Raw genomic sequence first — 15,313 nt, forward strand, 5'->3', positions numbered from 1 at the left:
TATACCTTCTAGCAATAAAACCTTAGAAAAATTTTCAAAAGCAAAAAACAGAATCTAGCTTCATTATTCAAATTTGCATGACTGAAACACTGAAATTCTAATTTATTATCTAAGGCTTATTTACAGACAAAGAATGACTTAAATACATTAGATCTTTCCTGTTCCTAAAAAGTCACATCAGAAACAACAAAAAAGCCAATATAAAATACAGCAAATCTAATCTTTGTGTACTCTCTAAGCAGAATTAAAAGTACATGAATGATTCCCAGTCATTTCATTACAAATGCATGTGTTCTTCCATTATTATTTAAAAAGCATGCCCTTCTCCTGCTATCTAGATGGTTCTGAATCATCTTCAGTTACGATGCCATCATATTTTACTGTCAATTATGTAGCCCAGAATATGGCTTCTGCTCAATTAGAAACCTTAAGATTATGAATAGACCAAAGTGTTTCACCTTAATGGATGGGAGAACAAGAACTACATCTGTAAAACTGCATGGTTTAGCGCATACACAGTTCATGAGATTTGAATGAATGCAGCTAATTCTTACGCTAGAGCTTATTACAGTTAAAAAGTGTAATGAGAGGAAAAAAAATAACCCAACACTCCAAATCCACACTCAGCTGTAGAAACAGCCAGCTCATTTAAGACCTCTATTCCACAAAATTCTGTAAACTGTAGAGATGTACTATTTGAATTATTTAAGTGTGTAGCAGATCAATTCATTAGCATTCAAAAATGGTTTATGATTCTTAGAGAATATATCTTTTTGAAGCTTCAAATACTTACTGTACAGGATTGCAAATTCAGGATTACAAGTTCGTGACAGTGATTTTGAATGTGTTTCAATGCTTCATCTTCTAACTGTATTTAGCAATTAAACCGGACATAGGAAAAGAAACAAGAAATTAAAAGCACAGCAAAGCAGCCCAAAGAATGTATACATCTTGTACTATTGAACAAGAGACTATAACAAAAACTTTTTTTTTTAATTCATGGAGATTTCAAAAACCCAAAATAAAATTTTATTCCTAAAGGATCACCCAAGCAGTTATGTACCTGTGTGCAACCTCTAAGAAATAGAGCTTTTAGTCCACTACACCCTTTCACCAGTGCTTCAATACCATCCTTCGTAATCTGATCACACCAGGAAAGATTCAAATGTTCCAGATTTCTGCAACCCTCACTGGGAGAATTAAAAAAATACATAAAGTTAAATCCAGCCTTCAAATAGTCATAACAGTGGGAAACCCAAATTAAACACACTGTTAGAAATTAATGATAGCCAGTGAACTGTGCCAGGCCTCCACAGAAAAGTCATGAGAAAAGACCACACACAAACATCAGTCTACACCCAAGAAGTCCTAGATACAGGATATAGTCAGCGCTGATACACAGCATTAAGGTTCAGCATTGATTTTTTTCAGTTTATTAAATGTTGAACAGCTCTTTAAATGCTTTTCTTTAACACAAAACACTGAATCTTCTTACCTTAACCCTTTCAAAGAGCTGTTTGTGATGGCTACGCAAGATGTCAGATCCAGATGTTTCAGCTTGGAACAGAATCTGCTAAGACTGTAACACGTGCTGCAAAACAGCAGACACACTAAAAATACCTTCAGCTACTTCTTCTTCCAAATTCTCCCATCAAACAAAAAACCCCTTTGACTTACCTGTCAGTGATTTTTGTGCACCCATTTAGATTTAAGTGTTCGATGTTTCTACAGTTCTGTGCAAAGGTCCTAAAACAGCAACAAAAAGCTGGAGAATTAATATAATGTCACAAGTTGCAATACAGTCACTAGAGTGCGCTCTGTCCCCTAGGGCCTTCCAACCTCAGTCAAAAAGCTTTATCTTCAAGCCACACAGTGTTGTTAGAAAGTACACTTCAAATACATCTGTCTCAGTGGTTGCTTTTTTCTTTTGCTATTACAAGTTTCTCTCTTCAGCAACTCCTGAAACCAAGTGTTGCTCCTCTCTCAAATACCACTTGAGCAAGGTGTTTATTTCTGTCATATATAAGCCAGAACTGACTTGCTTCAAATGCCTTAACTAAAAACATTAAGGGCATAAACAGAAAGGTTTAAATATCACATCAGTTAAATATTAAGCTGCTGGGAAGAGTTTTTGCACATGTCATTACTGAAGCCTTTGTAGGTCTGAAGGAGCTCGCTCCCACATCAAATGAAAAGCAACGTACCTTGTGCATTACAGAAGTAGGACCTAAGCCTATCGGACTACCAACAGAAAGCCCTGTGGGTTGCGAATTAGTTATTTATGATTTTAAAAATTGAAATGCATCTATGTGCACTACTGGGTATGAACCCTAAGGATGATTGGAGCTATTATACTGCTAAAAGCCTGTATGTATCATTATACTAATTACCCAGAAGAAATACACAAACTTTCTTTTCATCTCTGCAGAGTAATATTTACAGCTGTGTTGCATTTCAGAACAGTTTTTATGCCCATGTTTCCTCCAACTGCATGGATTTTATTGGCAGGGGTGGAGGAAACACACAAAAACACTTTTGTCTGGAGGCTTGCCGTGGTTAACAGATCCGACTACACACTCAGCTAGCTGGTAACAACTTCCTGGCTCTCCACTGTGGATTGAAAACAATGGAAAAAAACCCAGCAAGCAGTTATACTGGTGAGAGTTTCCACTTGAATTCTCAAAACAGCTATTCCAAAATTCATGTACTGGAGGGAGATTTACAATTGAGACACTCTTCAAATCACTTGGAAAGACGCTACACTCTGGAGAACAGCAGCAAACTTTGCCTCTGAGATTCAAGCATGGGGCATGTCTCGGGAGAGCTGCCACAAACGTTCGGTACTTCCACAGCCAATACCTACTTTGATAATTGGCTGGTTTTAAACAAAAGTTGATGTCACCCACAAAACTAATGGATCTGGAAACAACTCAACACAAAAAGCCTGATAGGAAAAGTCATTTTCAGAACAAGTATCTGAAAATTAATGCCACCTTTCTTATGCTAATGTTTTGAAAGTCTTAAAGCTCATGCATTTATCATTCATTTGTTAATTTCAATTTAACCTGCTTATATTTCAGAGGTGAATCATCTTCCTTCCTAAACTGTCTTAGACACCACCATCTGCACCAGTTAGTTGTTACGGATGCACCAGTAACACTCTGGTAGCCGGTCTCAGGTAAGCCTGCCCTATTACCTGCTAACATAACTAGCTGTATCATCCCTACAATGTACGCATGCTACACACTGAACTGCTGTATATTTATTCTTAAGTATCTGTTTACTAAATATATCATTATTTTAAAATATCCCGTCTCCAGCCCTCCCCCTCTTCTCAAATGCTACTAATACCTGAACCCACCTACAATTTTTGGTCCTATTCACAACCCTCACTGCAGTCCCCTAGCCTTAGCATCCTGAAAAGCACAGCTGGGAGCCTAAACCGAACATGAGAATGGAGTGAATGCGGGGGGGGGGGGGGGGGGGGGGGGGGGGGGGGGGGCAGAACAACTGTTACCTACTTCACAACTCCTTCTTCCTACACCCTTCTCATCGCCTTTCCCACTACCTCCTCTCCATGGTAGTTGCTACCTCTGTCGGAGCCTGCCTTCCCCCTCTCCCCCACTCCTGCTATTGCCTTCCCTACTGAGGACATGGGGACCATCTGTGTGAATACTCTGGGAACTTGGAGGAGCATTGCAGCAAGTTAACTCTGGTTGGGGCTACCTCTTTTTTGACAGCAGTTGTCAGTAAAATGGGAGATGGTAATGATACGCACTTTCCCCTGAGGAGGCAAGACTGCCTGAAGGTAGAGACACACCATGGAGCAGTTTGGGAATGGCCTAGAGGAAAGCTCTGGGGAAATATTTGGGTCTGAAGCTAGGATGCCCATTTGGGTTACTAAAGCAATCCATTGCTTAACTAGTTGCTGGATGAATCTACTCTAGAGACAGAAGTCAGTGAATTAGACCTACTTACAAATTTTAGAAAGAGCTAAAGGTCACAAGACACTAACTTAATGCCCAGTGCTTAACAAAATCTTTGTGCTTTTATTTTCCTCCTAAGAATGGCCACACTACGTCAGACTGAACACCATTCAGCCCAGCCTCCTGTGACAGCGGAGGAAAGCATAACTACAAAAAGCCATACCCCGAGGCTTTCTCCAAATATTCTTTGAGCCCTGACGTACTTGTGGCTTAGGGACCCCCTTCAGCTGGAGGTAGGATCTTTGGGTTTAAATACTCAGAGAAATATCCACAGAAGAGTCCGGCTAAACAGTCTGCATATAGAAAAAGCTTATATGGATTCAAATGATCTTCTGGGAACAAACTGCACAGTTCAATTTATATACTGTGTAAAGAAGGGCCACTGTCTCTAAAGACTCCCGAGATGTTCCTGTTGCCTGCCTGTTCTTATATTAGAGCAAGAAGAGAATCCCAGGCCTTTCCCGATTTTGTAGGCACTCAATCGTACCAGTCTTTATTCTTCCTCCCATTGCTATGGTCACCTCTTGTCCAGACTACAAGATAAACTATAAACTGACTGACTACTAATCTTGATGAAACTAATATTGTAGGACACCAGAGTACAGGTCTGAAAACATTTTAACTGCTTGAAACCTGAGAGATATCCACATAATACTAGTGAAAGAAAAAGACACATTTCTGAAAAGCACAGTTCTCATTTCTTAGTTCATTTCCAGAAAATAATAGTAGCTATACTTTGATCTCAAACTGACATCTCATTTAGTCATTATTAAGGTACTTAATACTTACTTAAGTATCCCATTTGGTCATTAGTCAGTACTTAGAAATCCAAACAAATGTAATAATAATTGCTTTTGGTCTGGACATTAGGAAATAAGTAATGTCTCAATCTAGGACTTTACTTACTTTAAAGAGGAATCTCCAACACCAAGACATCCTCTCAGACTAAGTTGTCTCAGGAACCCACCACACCTTTTTGATATATTTTCCACAACACGACCCTTAAACCAAATAAAAGGAAGATTTTGTTGAGTTTTATTCTGACATAACATTCTAACCAAATTAAAAATGCAGGGAGTGAAGACCAGCCCCAGCTACACCCCACCAGAACTACACCTCTTCGAATTTCTTTTGTTACTTTACGAAAAGAGTTACCTGTTGAGAATCTCCACTCACACTGAAGTGCTATTCAATTCAATCTTTAGTTCTCTCCTTTTTTTTTTTTTTTTCAGTCTATCACACATGGCTCAATTTTTTGTCTTAGCAAAACCTACTCATTAAGACTGCTAAAATGATCTGCAAGTTTTGTCAGATGTGTAAGGAACTGAAGAACTGCCCCAGAGACGCAATGGGAGGCATGCCCGTTCCTCGAGGATCACTGTTACTACTACAGCATGTAAGTTTAAATTGTCCATGAAGACATACGTCACTGAACTGCAGCCTCCAATGAGTTCCGTTTTACAGTCCCTGCTATAGGGATGATTACCTCTGCAATGGAAAGAAGGTACTGAACACCTTGGTGGGAGCAGCCACTTCAGTTGCCTCCAGAAGATTTGCCAGAGCCCACCTGCCAGTCTTCAGTGTCATGTATATTTGGGTGTCTGTGCTTAACACTTGGGGATGTCAAAGAACTTCTCACATTGTGAAGCTTACACACTTTATGCACCATTACTTGTCAAAAGCTGAAGCGCAGCTTACCAAAAAACCTGCCTATTTGACCCCACATCGCTACAAAATGCTTTTTATTTACATCCTGAAAGTGCATTTTGCTATACATTAGGAGTAAGCAGAATGGCACAGTACTTCTAATATTCAATCTGAAAGTACTATTATGCAAAAATGTTATTAAACTACAATAAAAATACACTTTTTTTTTTTGGTAGGAAAAAAAAGATAAGATAGCAAAAAGCAGGTGGCCACTGCAAAAAGATAAGATAGCAAAAAGCAGGTGGCCACTGCAAAAACTGACTAGACATCACATTGTATTTAATTTTAGGGAGGTAAGGTAAAAGAAATCAACACTGATCATTTAACAAACAGGACTAATACCTAACAGCACCTTTTATTTTCTTCTCTCTTTTTTTTTTTTAAGCAGGAATACTTACAGAATTAGAGATCAGTGGATTTTTTTGTTTGTTTTCCTCTCTATACAGGACAGTAACAATTTTACTGAAACAGTTTCTTATATTTTTGTTGTCCACCTCTAACACCAAACTCCTGGCTAGCACTATGTGAAAATATTTTCTTATCAGAGCTTGTTTCTTAGCCTATAAGTAACATTGTTTATCTTATCTCTCAGAAGAATTTACACCAAAACAAACAAACTGAAAATCATTATACAAACAAAATTATGTATTTTTAAAGCTTTAGTCAGAATTCTCTCTCAACAGAGGCCAAATACCTTTACTGTAAGGCTAAAGTCGTCAGTGAGTTACATGTAATGCAAGTTCAATCTACATTGCAGAAAAAAGCCAAACCCTAATGCATTATTCAAAGAAAATAGAAAAAAGAAGTTTTCCTAAACCCATTTATTTCTTTAAGCATGTAAAAATCCCCAAAAACAGCATATGCAAAAAGACAATTTAAGTGCATTCAAATGTGTTTAGCTGTTTGAATAATTCAATGTCACACAAAAAACCTAGTTCTTCAGATTACACCAGTTTACATTTTGTTCCACATACCAAGAAATCCTAAGGCCCATTTAACTTCAAGATCTTCACACATCTTTGTGACAGAAAAGAAACAATTTTTCTTTATAGTTTGTTTCCCCCACACACACACTTTATTCTCTACCACATGAGGTCTTAAATACGGAAAATTTCACAAAACCTAATTTTTCATTATTTGATAGTCTCAGATCAAGTACTGCTTGATGCTATGTGAAACATCACCAAACCGTACAACATCCAACTGAGCAAAAAGTTGCCAAATACAATTAGCAGCTTTTACCTGTCCTAAATCTATAGGCAAAAAAATATTACTAAAATAGCTGAACAAAAACCAGAGTTCTTAGACACTGAATATGAAAGTTTATCTTGTTCAAAACTACCTTATGTAATAATTGCTGGTTTAACATACTCTTATGAATAAATTTAAGGGGTTTATATTACAAATGTACTTAAATATAATATATTGAAGTAACCGAATTGCTCCAAACCACAATAGCTTCTTATAGCAAAAGAGGATCATAACTTAATTTCATTCCTTCTCCTGAATCCCATGCTACAAACATAGCATCTCAAAGGGCAACACCACTAGGTACAACATAAGACAAACATATTGAAAACATAAAAATCCAATACTGTTTCTAAATAGCAGAAAGGTTTCAGACACAGAAAAGGCCTACCAACAAAAAGACCACAGACCTGTAGGGTTTTCTTTATTATTTCTTAGCTTGTGTTTCTCATTTGCTTTTTTTAAAGGCAACTGAAAAGATGACATCATAGCTCCAAGTCTTCTTAGACACATTTAGAGAGAGGCAGATGCCAAAAAAAAAAAAACAAACCCAAAAAACTTTCTCCCACCTCTGTAAGATCCTCATGTTTAACATCAGTATAGCAGAGCAGTTGGCAGTAAAATTTTAAAAGAGCGGTGAAAAAAATATACCCTATATATCACTATAAAGCTTTAGGAACAGTTTGAAACACGGTGAGCAAAATACACCAAATGAAACCCATCTGGATTTTATTCATGCAACTAAGAAGCTAAAACAATATCCAGAAGCAAATTCATTATTGTATTCTAAATTTAAGTTGTATTGTCAAACAACAAACAATAAATCAGTTCAGATTCAATTAAGGAATTGTATTTCCACATGGATTTTTGTCTTCATTTTCAGATGTCATATTTTATTTTGTTATGCACATCTATGATAGTATTAATGCAGACATGTTTTTCTTACCAAAGACAAGACTGCCCTAATCCTTTCATTATATGCTGAAAAGGACTTTCATGCACATGCACCCGCATTTCAGGCAAGGTTCAAATCTTATAAAACAAATGTTCAGAAAATGGTAATCAGATACACACCAAATCAAATCTAGGCAAGTCAGCGGTAAGAAAAGTTGTTCAGCATTTTATTGTTTCAATCTCCAAGTCCTACAGCCAAGTGTCCAGAGAGCTTTCTGCACTAGATGGCACCCTTACAGAGAGTCTGGGGACCAGCAACGAAATTATCGTCTTGATCATGAAAGTGATTCTGAGGCACCATTTACACCTTTACTTTCTGGAAATGAGCAGCTTTGAATTTCTAGAGCCCTGTATATATATGATATATGCAAATTATCTGAGACATAGCTGGCAACCCAAACTGAAATACTCATCTGGTGTAAAAGAGGCAAATACAGAGTTCTTTTCCATTTGTTCCTTCTCTGTATTATCATCTTGAACTTTAGTCTTTAAAACATGTGAACGCAAGCACAGTCTATGGGATACTCAAAATGGGCTATGCTCTTAAACATCACCATAGGAATGAAAAAAAAAAAACCAAACCCCAAAGACACTAACCTCTATATCCGTTTGAAAGTTAAAGAGGTCTATTCTTTGCCAATTGCTTCCATCCAGAGCTAAAACATTCCATGCCTACAGAAAACAAATACAGTTTATTTATTACCTCCACTGCCTGCTCCCTTCATTTTCCTCTCAGCAATTCAAACATAACAAACTCAAATATAACAAAATACACAATTTCAAGTAGCATTTTTTAAAAAGAAATATAACTGTAGATATTAGTAGTCATACAGTATCAACTAGTTAAAAACATAGAATTTGTGGAAATGAATCTCAAATCTCCTGAATGGATTGCACTTCAAAGGCTAACTTACATTCATAAAACATGCAGGAAAGGAAGAAATTAAACATAAAGTATGTACATGGACGCAGCAAGATTTAACCATCCATTTTTTAAAAAACTTTTGTAAATTTGTCTAGTAAGTTACTTTTGCTAGATCTATATGGAGAAAAGTAGCTGCAGATGAGATTCTTTCCAATAAAACCACAGTTCTTCAACCTCACTAGTTACTATTCTGAGAGGAACAGCAACCTTTCAGAAAACTGCTGACTTTCCACTGTTAGGATCAGGCCTTTCCTTTACAAGTGCTAAGTTACACGTACGTATTTGAGAATTTGTCCTTCAATGTCAAAGCAATAATTGTTCAAAGTAAAACAAAATAAAGCGCCAGAGAAACACAATTATGCTCAGAAAAACAGAAAAAAGAATACCGCATCCAACTGACAGGTAGTTCTGAGAGAAAAATACAACTTATTCAATCACTTCGGTTTTCTTCCACTGTTTTCTAGGCTTTAGCTGAAGGTTCTAACAAAACCTGATGTTGGCTGACTCACAAAACTTACTGAAGCTGCAGGTCAGAGTGATATGGGTATAGGAATGAAACAGTTACACACTTAATTATACATTAAAACAAGCAAAAAGACCCCAATAAAAACAACAAGCAAACAAAACAAAACCCAATCCTCATTAAGAGAAGGAAGAAAAGCGTGAAATAAAAAAGTTCTTTCATGTTGTATAAGAATACACTTCATGTAGGAACAGAATATTATTCATTTTAATTCAAGAAAAAAAAAAATCAAGATGAGCTAAACATAAAAGCTTACTTAACATGCTTTCTATTATCTTCTGTGTGCCTTTTCCCTCTACTGGTAGTCCAGCTACTTAACACCTTTTGTACTTGGCAAGCAAACGATGGACGTACTTCTTAAACACATGGTGCACATTAACTTAACTACATGGAATTTTAAGCAGAAAATGCGTCTGAAAAATAGTGTTATACAGCCACATGCTTTATAAAAAGCAAATGCCATCATGCCAAACTGGGCTTAATCCTTTCTCCAGATATAGACCATACATGACTGGATATCTTTTCCATAGCCTTTAAACATTAGTCCAGTACATAGCAACTAAGTCCACATCTGACTGCAAAACTGGACCCACTGTTTATTTGTTTTAATAAACAAAGAGACTGAGAGAACTATTTGATTACAAGAAGCAGATTGCCCTAAAGCCCATGATTTGCACGTAATTAAGTGAATAGCATCCCAAAGAACAACAAAAAACCCAAACAGAAATACATACCTTGGAAACCTGTGCACATCGACACAAAGTAACTATGTCCAAGAAAGAAAATATTCTGGGAAGAAAGGAAAAGAACAACAATTAAAATGTTTTATTTCGAATTCAGACTAATACATTAATTCACACTTCTTTACTTCTATGGAGAGACACCAGTTACACAAGAAGCAAGTACAAGTGTTTTTTAAATACAAGTGTTTTACCAAATTATTTTGTTTATTGAGACGTAAGGAATAATATCATAGCTATCATCTAAAGACAGTCAACACCAACATATTAGAACCAGCAGGTGCTTCTTCAGAAAATCTATTTTCTGTTTCTTCCTCCTTACTAGCCAAACATGCATGAGTGATAACAAATTCTTTTTTCTTCTTTTTAATTCAGAGAAACTAGCTTATATACCTTTAATTGTGCTACAATTAAAGAAGTAACTTACACAAATACAGGTGAAGATTTCAGAGGCTGGTGAAGAGTAAGAAATGGAAAAACACCACATACATAAATCCAAGTTCAAGAATCTAAGTACTAACACAAAGAACAACGACCCAAATGTCTAAAGGGGTTTCACAGTGACTACCAAGTCTAACACAGTATCTTTTTTTTAATTCACTCTACAAGAAACGACTGCAACTGAAAATTTAGCATCACTATTCTCACAGAACCAATTCCTCAAGGCTGCCAACTCTTAATAGTTTTCTGAAAGAAATTTTTCACTGTCAAAATGAATTTTGCTAAATACCATTTCCAAACAACAATGAAATTAGGTCAAAGGATGTTCTCAGAAAAAAAAAAAATCATTAGCTTAAGCATAAAATACAGATCCTCTTCCAAAATCATTTTCTATTACAGAGAAAGATATGAAATATATGAAAGATGTTACTGTAATTCACGTATAAACTGCTACCTGCTCACCAGTGAAGTTTTTCAGTCATCAAAACAACCAACAGTAATAATAACCATTTCATCTTACAGTGAGATGTTAACACTGAGGAGCAAACAACTGGTAAGAGATGCTGAATTTAATAATGTAAAATTCTGTTTACTATTTTGCAAGTAGAGATCTGAAGCTAGAGCTCGAAATGGATGCCCACATCTTAAGTGCTGTGATTTTTAGCTGTGGCAAGAGTCAAAAAATGTAATGGAAGTTAATGGAAATACTTCTTAAACATAACAGCCTTCTGGACATTTGTTATGATTACTTCAGACATTAGTTTTCCAATATTTCATTAACAGAGGAAAATATTTTCTCTTTTTCACTGTACAATAATACATTTTCTCAAAAAACTATTAGCCATGCAAACAGAAGGACATTCTCAGAAGCTATGAAACAATTTATAAAACCCTGTTGATAACATCTATTTTGTAATCTGAACACCCATTCTGAGGTCTGCCCACTTTAAGGAACTCAGCAGCGTTCCATGCACAAAGTACATATTTAATGTGCTCAGCAAGATTGCTGGACTGTTCAGATGAGCACTGAAAACGTTCTCTCTCAAGAGCAGCATTTATACCAATAACCCACCGTGAACCCTCTTCTGAGGTCACCTTTCCCCCCTGCCATGAGGCAAATGGCTGAGGATGAGGGTGTGGAGATCATGCTAGAGAGCTGCAAAAGCTTCTTGGCTTGTAGAAGCTTCCTCATAGTACCACTGTATGAGTGGAATCAGCAGGTGATCTCAAATTTACAGAAGCGGAAGCACAACAGACAGACTTCTATGTTACTTGTAACAAAGAAAGGAAGGGTTGTGACGATCCATTTAATGACACAATACTCTTGCCTAAATGAAGAACGTGACATGCTTTAGAAGTGATGTATCAAGTTCTACTGAAATAAGAAACAACAGAAGAAATTCTAAGATGTTGAAGAAAGGGTATTTTATACACCCCCACTACTCTGAGTTGTCTGGCAGTCTGTCTTCATGTTTGATTGTTTATTGCTGTTAAGAGATTAATGTTGATGCGTGATTTCTGCTAAAAAAGTAAATTAAAATTAAATGCAGAACGGATGTATTTATTTTTGCTCCATTCTTGTGATGGGTTGACCCTGGCTGGATGCCAGGTGCCCACCAAAGCCATTCTATCACTCCCCCCTCCTCAGCTGGACAGGGGAGAGAAAATATAACAAAGGGCTTCTGGGTCAAGATAAGGACAGGAGAGATCACTCACCAATTACCATCACAGGCAAAACAGACTCAGCTTGGGGAAAATTAACTCAATTTATTACAAATCAACCAGAGTAGGGTAATGAGAAATAAAACCAAATCTCAAAACACCTTCCCTCCACCCCTCCCTTCTTCCCAGGCACAACTTCACTCCCGGATTCTCTACCTACCCCCACCAGCGGCGCAGGGGGACAGGGAACAGGGTTTACGGTCAGTTCATCACACGTTATCCCTGCTGCTTCATCCTTCTCAGGGGGAGGACTCATCACACTCTTCCCCTGCTCCAGCATGGGGTCCTTCCCACAGGAGACAGTCCTCCACGAACTTCTCCAACGTGGGTCCTTCCCACGGGCTGCAGTTCTTCATGAACTGCTCCAGCATGGGTCCTTTCCATGGCATGCAGTCCTTCAGGAGCATACTGCTCCAGCATGGGTCCCCCGCAGGGTCACAAGTCCTGCCAGAAAACCTGCTCCGTGGGCTCCTCTCTCCACAGATCCACAGGTCCTGCCAGGAGCCTGCTCCAGCACGGGGTTCCCACGGGGTCACAGCCTCCTTCGGGAGCCCACCTGCTCCGGCGTGGGGTCCTCCACGGGCTGCAGGTGGATATCTGCTCCACCATGGACCTCCATGGGCTGCAGGGGGACAGCCTGCCTCACCATGGTCTTCACCACAGGCTGCAGGGGAATCTCTGCTCCGACGCCTGGAGCATCTCCTCCCCCTCCTTCTTCACTGACCTTGGTGTCTGCAGGGTTGTTTCTCTTACATGTTCTCACTCCTCTCTCCAGCTGCCGTTTTCCGTCCCAGCAACTTTTTTCCTTCTTAAAAATGTTATCACAGAGGCGTTACCACTATCGCTGATTGGCTCGGCCTTGGCCAGCGGCGGGTCCGTCTTAGAGCCGGCTGGTATGGGCTCTGTTGGACACAGGGGAAGCTTCCAGCAGCTTCTTACAGAAGCCACCCCTGTAACCACCCCCGCTACCAAAACCTTGTCACACAAAGCCAATACAGACCTCTTCAAGACTTTTCATCCCTAGGCACAAACCATTCCGGACACATGCCTCATGAGTTTGGCCTTGGGGATCTTTCAATGTTAACAGTACCTGCAGCATGCATGAGCTTCATGTCAAAGGCACAAAGGGTCATACAGGCTCACAGTTCCTCAACTCCTTTATGGTAAACTTGTATTTTGCTAAAGCCTAACTTCCAGAAAAGGATCTATTCTTGATTTGAAAGCCTTCAAGGGATGGAAAATCACCACCTTCTCTGGTAGTTTGTTCCACTAGTTAATCACTCTGTTAAAATGTTTGCCTTATTTCCAAGGTGAATGTCTGACTACCAGCTTTATGCTTTTTTCTACTTTTCTTCACCAAATAAAGAGTGCTTTAGCAGTTAGTACTTTCTCCTCATCAAGTTTTAAAGCCACTTATCAGGTCATCTTTAATTCCTCTTTTCAACAATCTTTTTACTTTAGTTCTTTAAATCTCATTTTCTCTGCACATTCTTCATTTTTCCAGCATGTTTCTTCAAATCTAGACATCAGCAGCATTAAAAAATTTATTAGTATCAAAACTGTACACAGACATAAAGTATGATTTCACCACCCCCATTTTCAGAGCCATTTCAGGCCACTGTAACAGCCTTTTTGACATAGCATCAGACAAGAATCTTACAGTATCTTACCCGTTTCACCCTCACATCCTCTTCTGGGATTACATGCTCCAGGCCACAGCTCTTTCTGTAGTATTCCCCAGTCCTGTATATCTATCCACGTAAAACTAATCTGTAAAATTAATCTTGTTTGAACACCCCCCCAATTTATCATGTTATTCAGACTTCCTTAGGAGTGCCTTGTCTTCACAGTAGTTTACCACTACAGTTCTTTTTGTGTCATCTATAACTTTTATCTCCAGTGACTTCTGAAACAGTGATTTCCAAAGCACTGAATTAAAACCCTACAGGCCTACCTGTCAATTGCTGCAATAACTATTAACCAGTCCTGAATCCTTTTAACATGCACTAATACACTGCACACACAGAGTGCTACTTCTAAAATGAATAGGTCAAATGTTAAAGTCAAATGCCTCAGTAGAAACATGCAATTTTGGTTGTTAAAGCCAACCAATTGCTTAATCACAGAGAATGATATTGCCCAATCACTTATTTTCCAGAAAACCACAACAACTGCCAGTTATATTCCTCTCTCTCAATTTTTTATCAAACAAATCTACGGTGAGTTTTTCTACTGCATACTGAATATGAGGCTGAGATTTCTGGTCATCTCTCCCTTGCCTAGATAAAAGCATTGCAGTCAGGATTCATATTCTTCTAGTCTTCTGGAATTTTCTCGATACCCAAAACTCAACCTAAGAGGGCCACAAACCTCCTAAGTCACCTTTTTAAGGCATTTTCACAGCAATTTATATGGTCCTGCCAACTATAAGAAGTTATTATCTACAATCTCTATCTTCTTCCCATGTATTTCCACACATGCTTCATTATTCCTGTGTGCTATAAACAGACTGTCCTGTGTCTTTCCAAACACAGAGACGGCTGACTCCTAATATTTTGTTTCCCTCCCCATGGAGCCACAGAAAGAAACAGCTGTTTCTCAAAACCCCAACACTGTACAGCATACCACCTACGGAGTGAGAAATCAAACTGCGCAAGAGTCAAACTGCTTCTCTCTCGCTTTTGTAAGGCCCTTCCAAATTTGATCACGTAAGGAATAAGCTTTGCACTAATGGCCTGGCAATGACTCATTTTAAGTAGTTTGATACAATACTATATGGATTGATACAAAGTGGATAACAAAATGCAGACAGTAAGTACCACACACACATACTGTGACTTCCTGGAATTTTTGGCCCAAACCCCAAAATTTGGTATGACAGAAATGCCCAATAATTTCTAAAAAGCTTCAGCAATAACATAAGTTAGGGTGTTTTTTAATAACCGACTTGTGAATGGAATTCTATTTCAGAACTGCTGTTTTTCACATCTTTTAAATCTATAATGGTTTTGCACACAAAGAATGGTGACAAACTGTATCAAAATGAAAAACAAAATAGTAAGAACGA

At 38.1% G+C, this 15,313-nt stretch overlaps 1 protein-coding gene across 2 annotated transcripts in view; it reads right to left on the reverse strand.

Moving 5' to 3' along the window:
- Positions 1-15,313, reverse strand: part of FBXL2 (F-box and leucine rich repeat protein 2) — a 56,570-nt gene that overhangs the window by 15,566 nt on the left and 25,691 nt on the right. Inside the window, exons 3-9 of one of the 2 annotated variants that reach the window (XM_052793926.1) lie at positions 10,078-10,132; positions 8,493-8,567; positions 4,893-4,987; positions 1,678-1,746; positions 1,496-1,591; positions 1,064-1,190; positions 794-868 (exon numbers count right to left, since the gene is read on the reverse strand). In XM_052793926.1, coding sequence (XP_052649886.1) covers positions 794-868; positions 1,064-1,190; positions 1,496-1,591; positions 1,678-1,746; positions 4,893-4,987; positions 8,493-8,567; positions 10,078-10,132 — 592 coding nt within the window. Of the gene's footprint in view, positions 1-793; positions 869-1,063; positions 1,191-1,495; positions 1,611-1,677; positions 1,747-4,892; positions 4,988-8,492; positions 8,568-10,077; positions 10,133-15,313 lie in introns of those variants that run through there. The other variant, XM_052793935.1, reaches the window with a different exon arrangement.

Source organism: Harpia harpyja, chromosome 1, assembly GCF_026419915.1.
Source record: "Harpia harpyja isolate bHarHar1 chromosome 1, bHarHar1 primary haplotype, whole genome shotgun sequence".
Taxonomy (NCBI): domain Eukaryota; kingdom Metazoa; phylum Chordata; class Aves; order Accipitriformes; family Accipitridae; genus Harpia; species Harpia harpyja.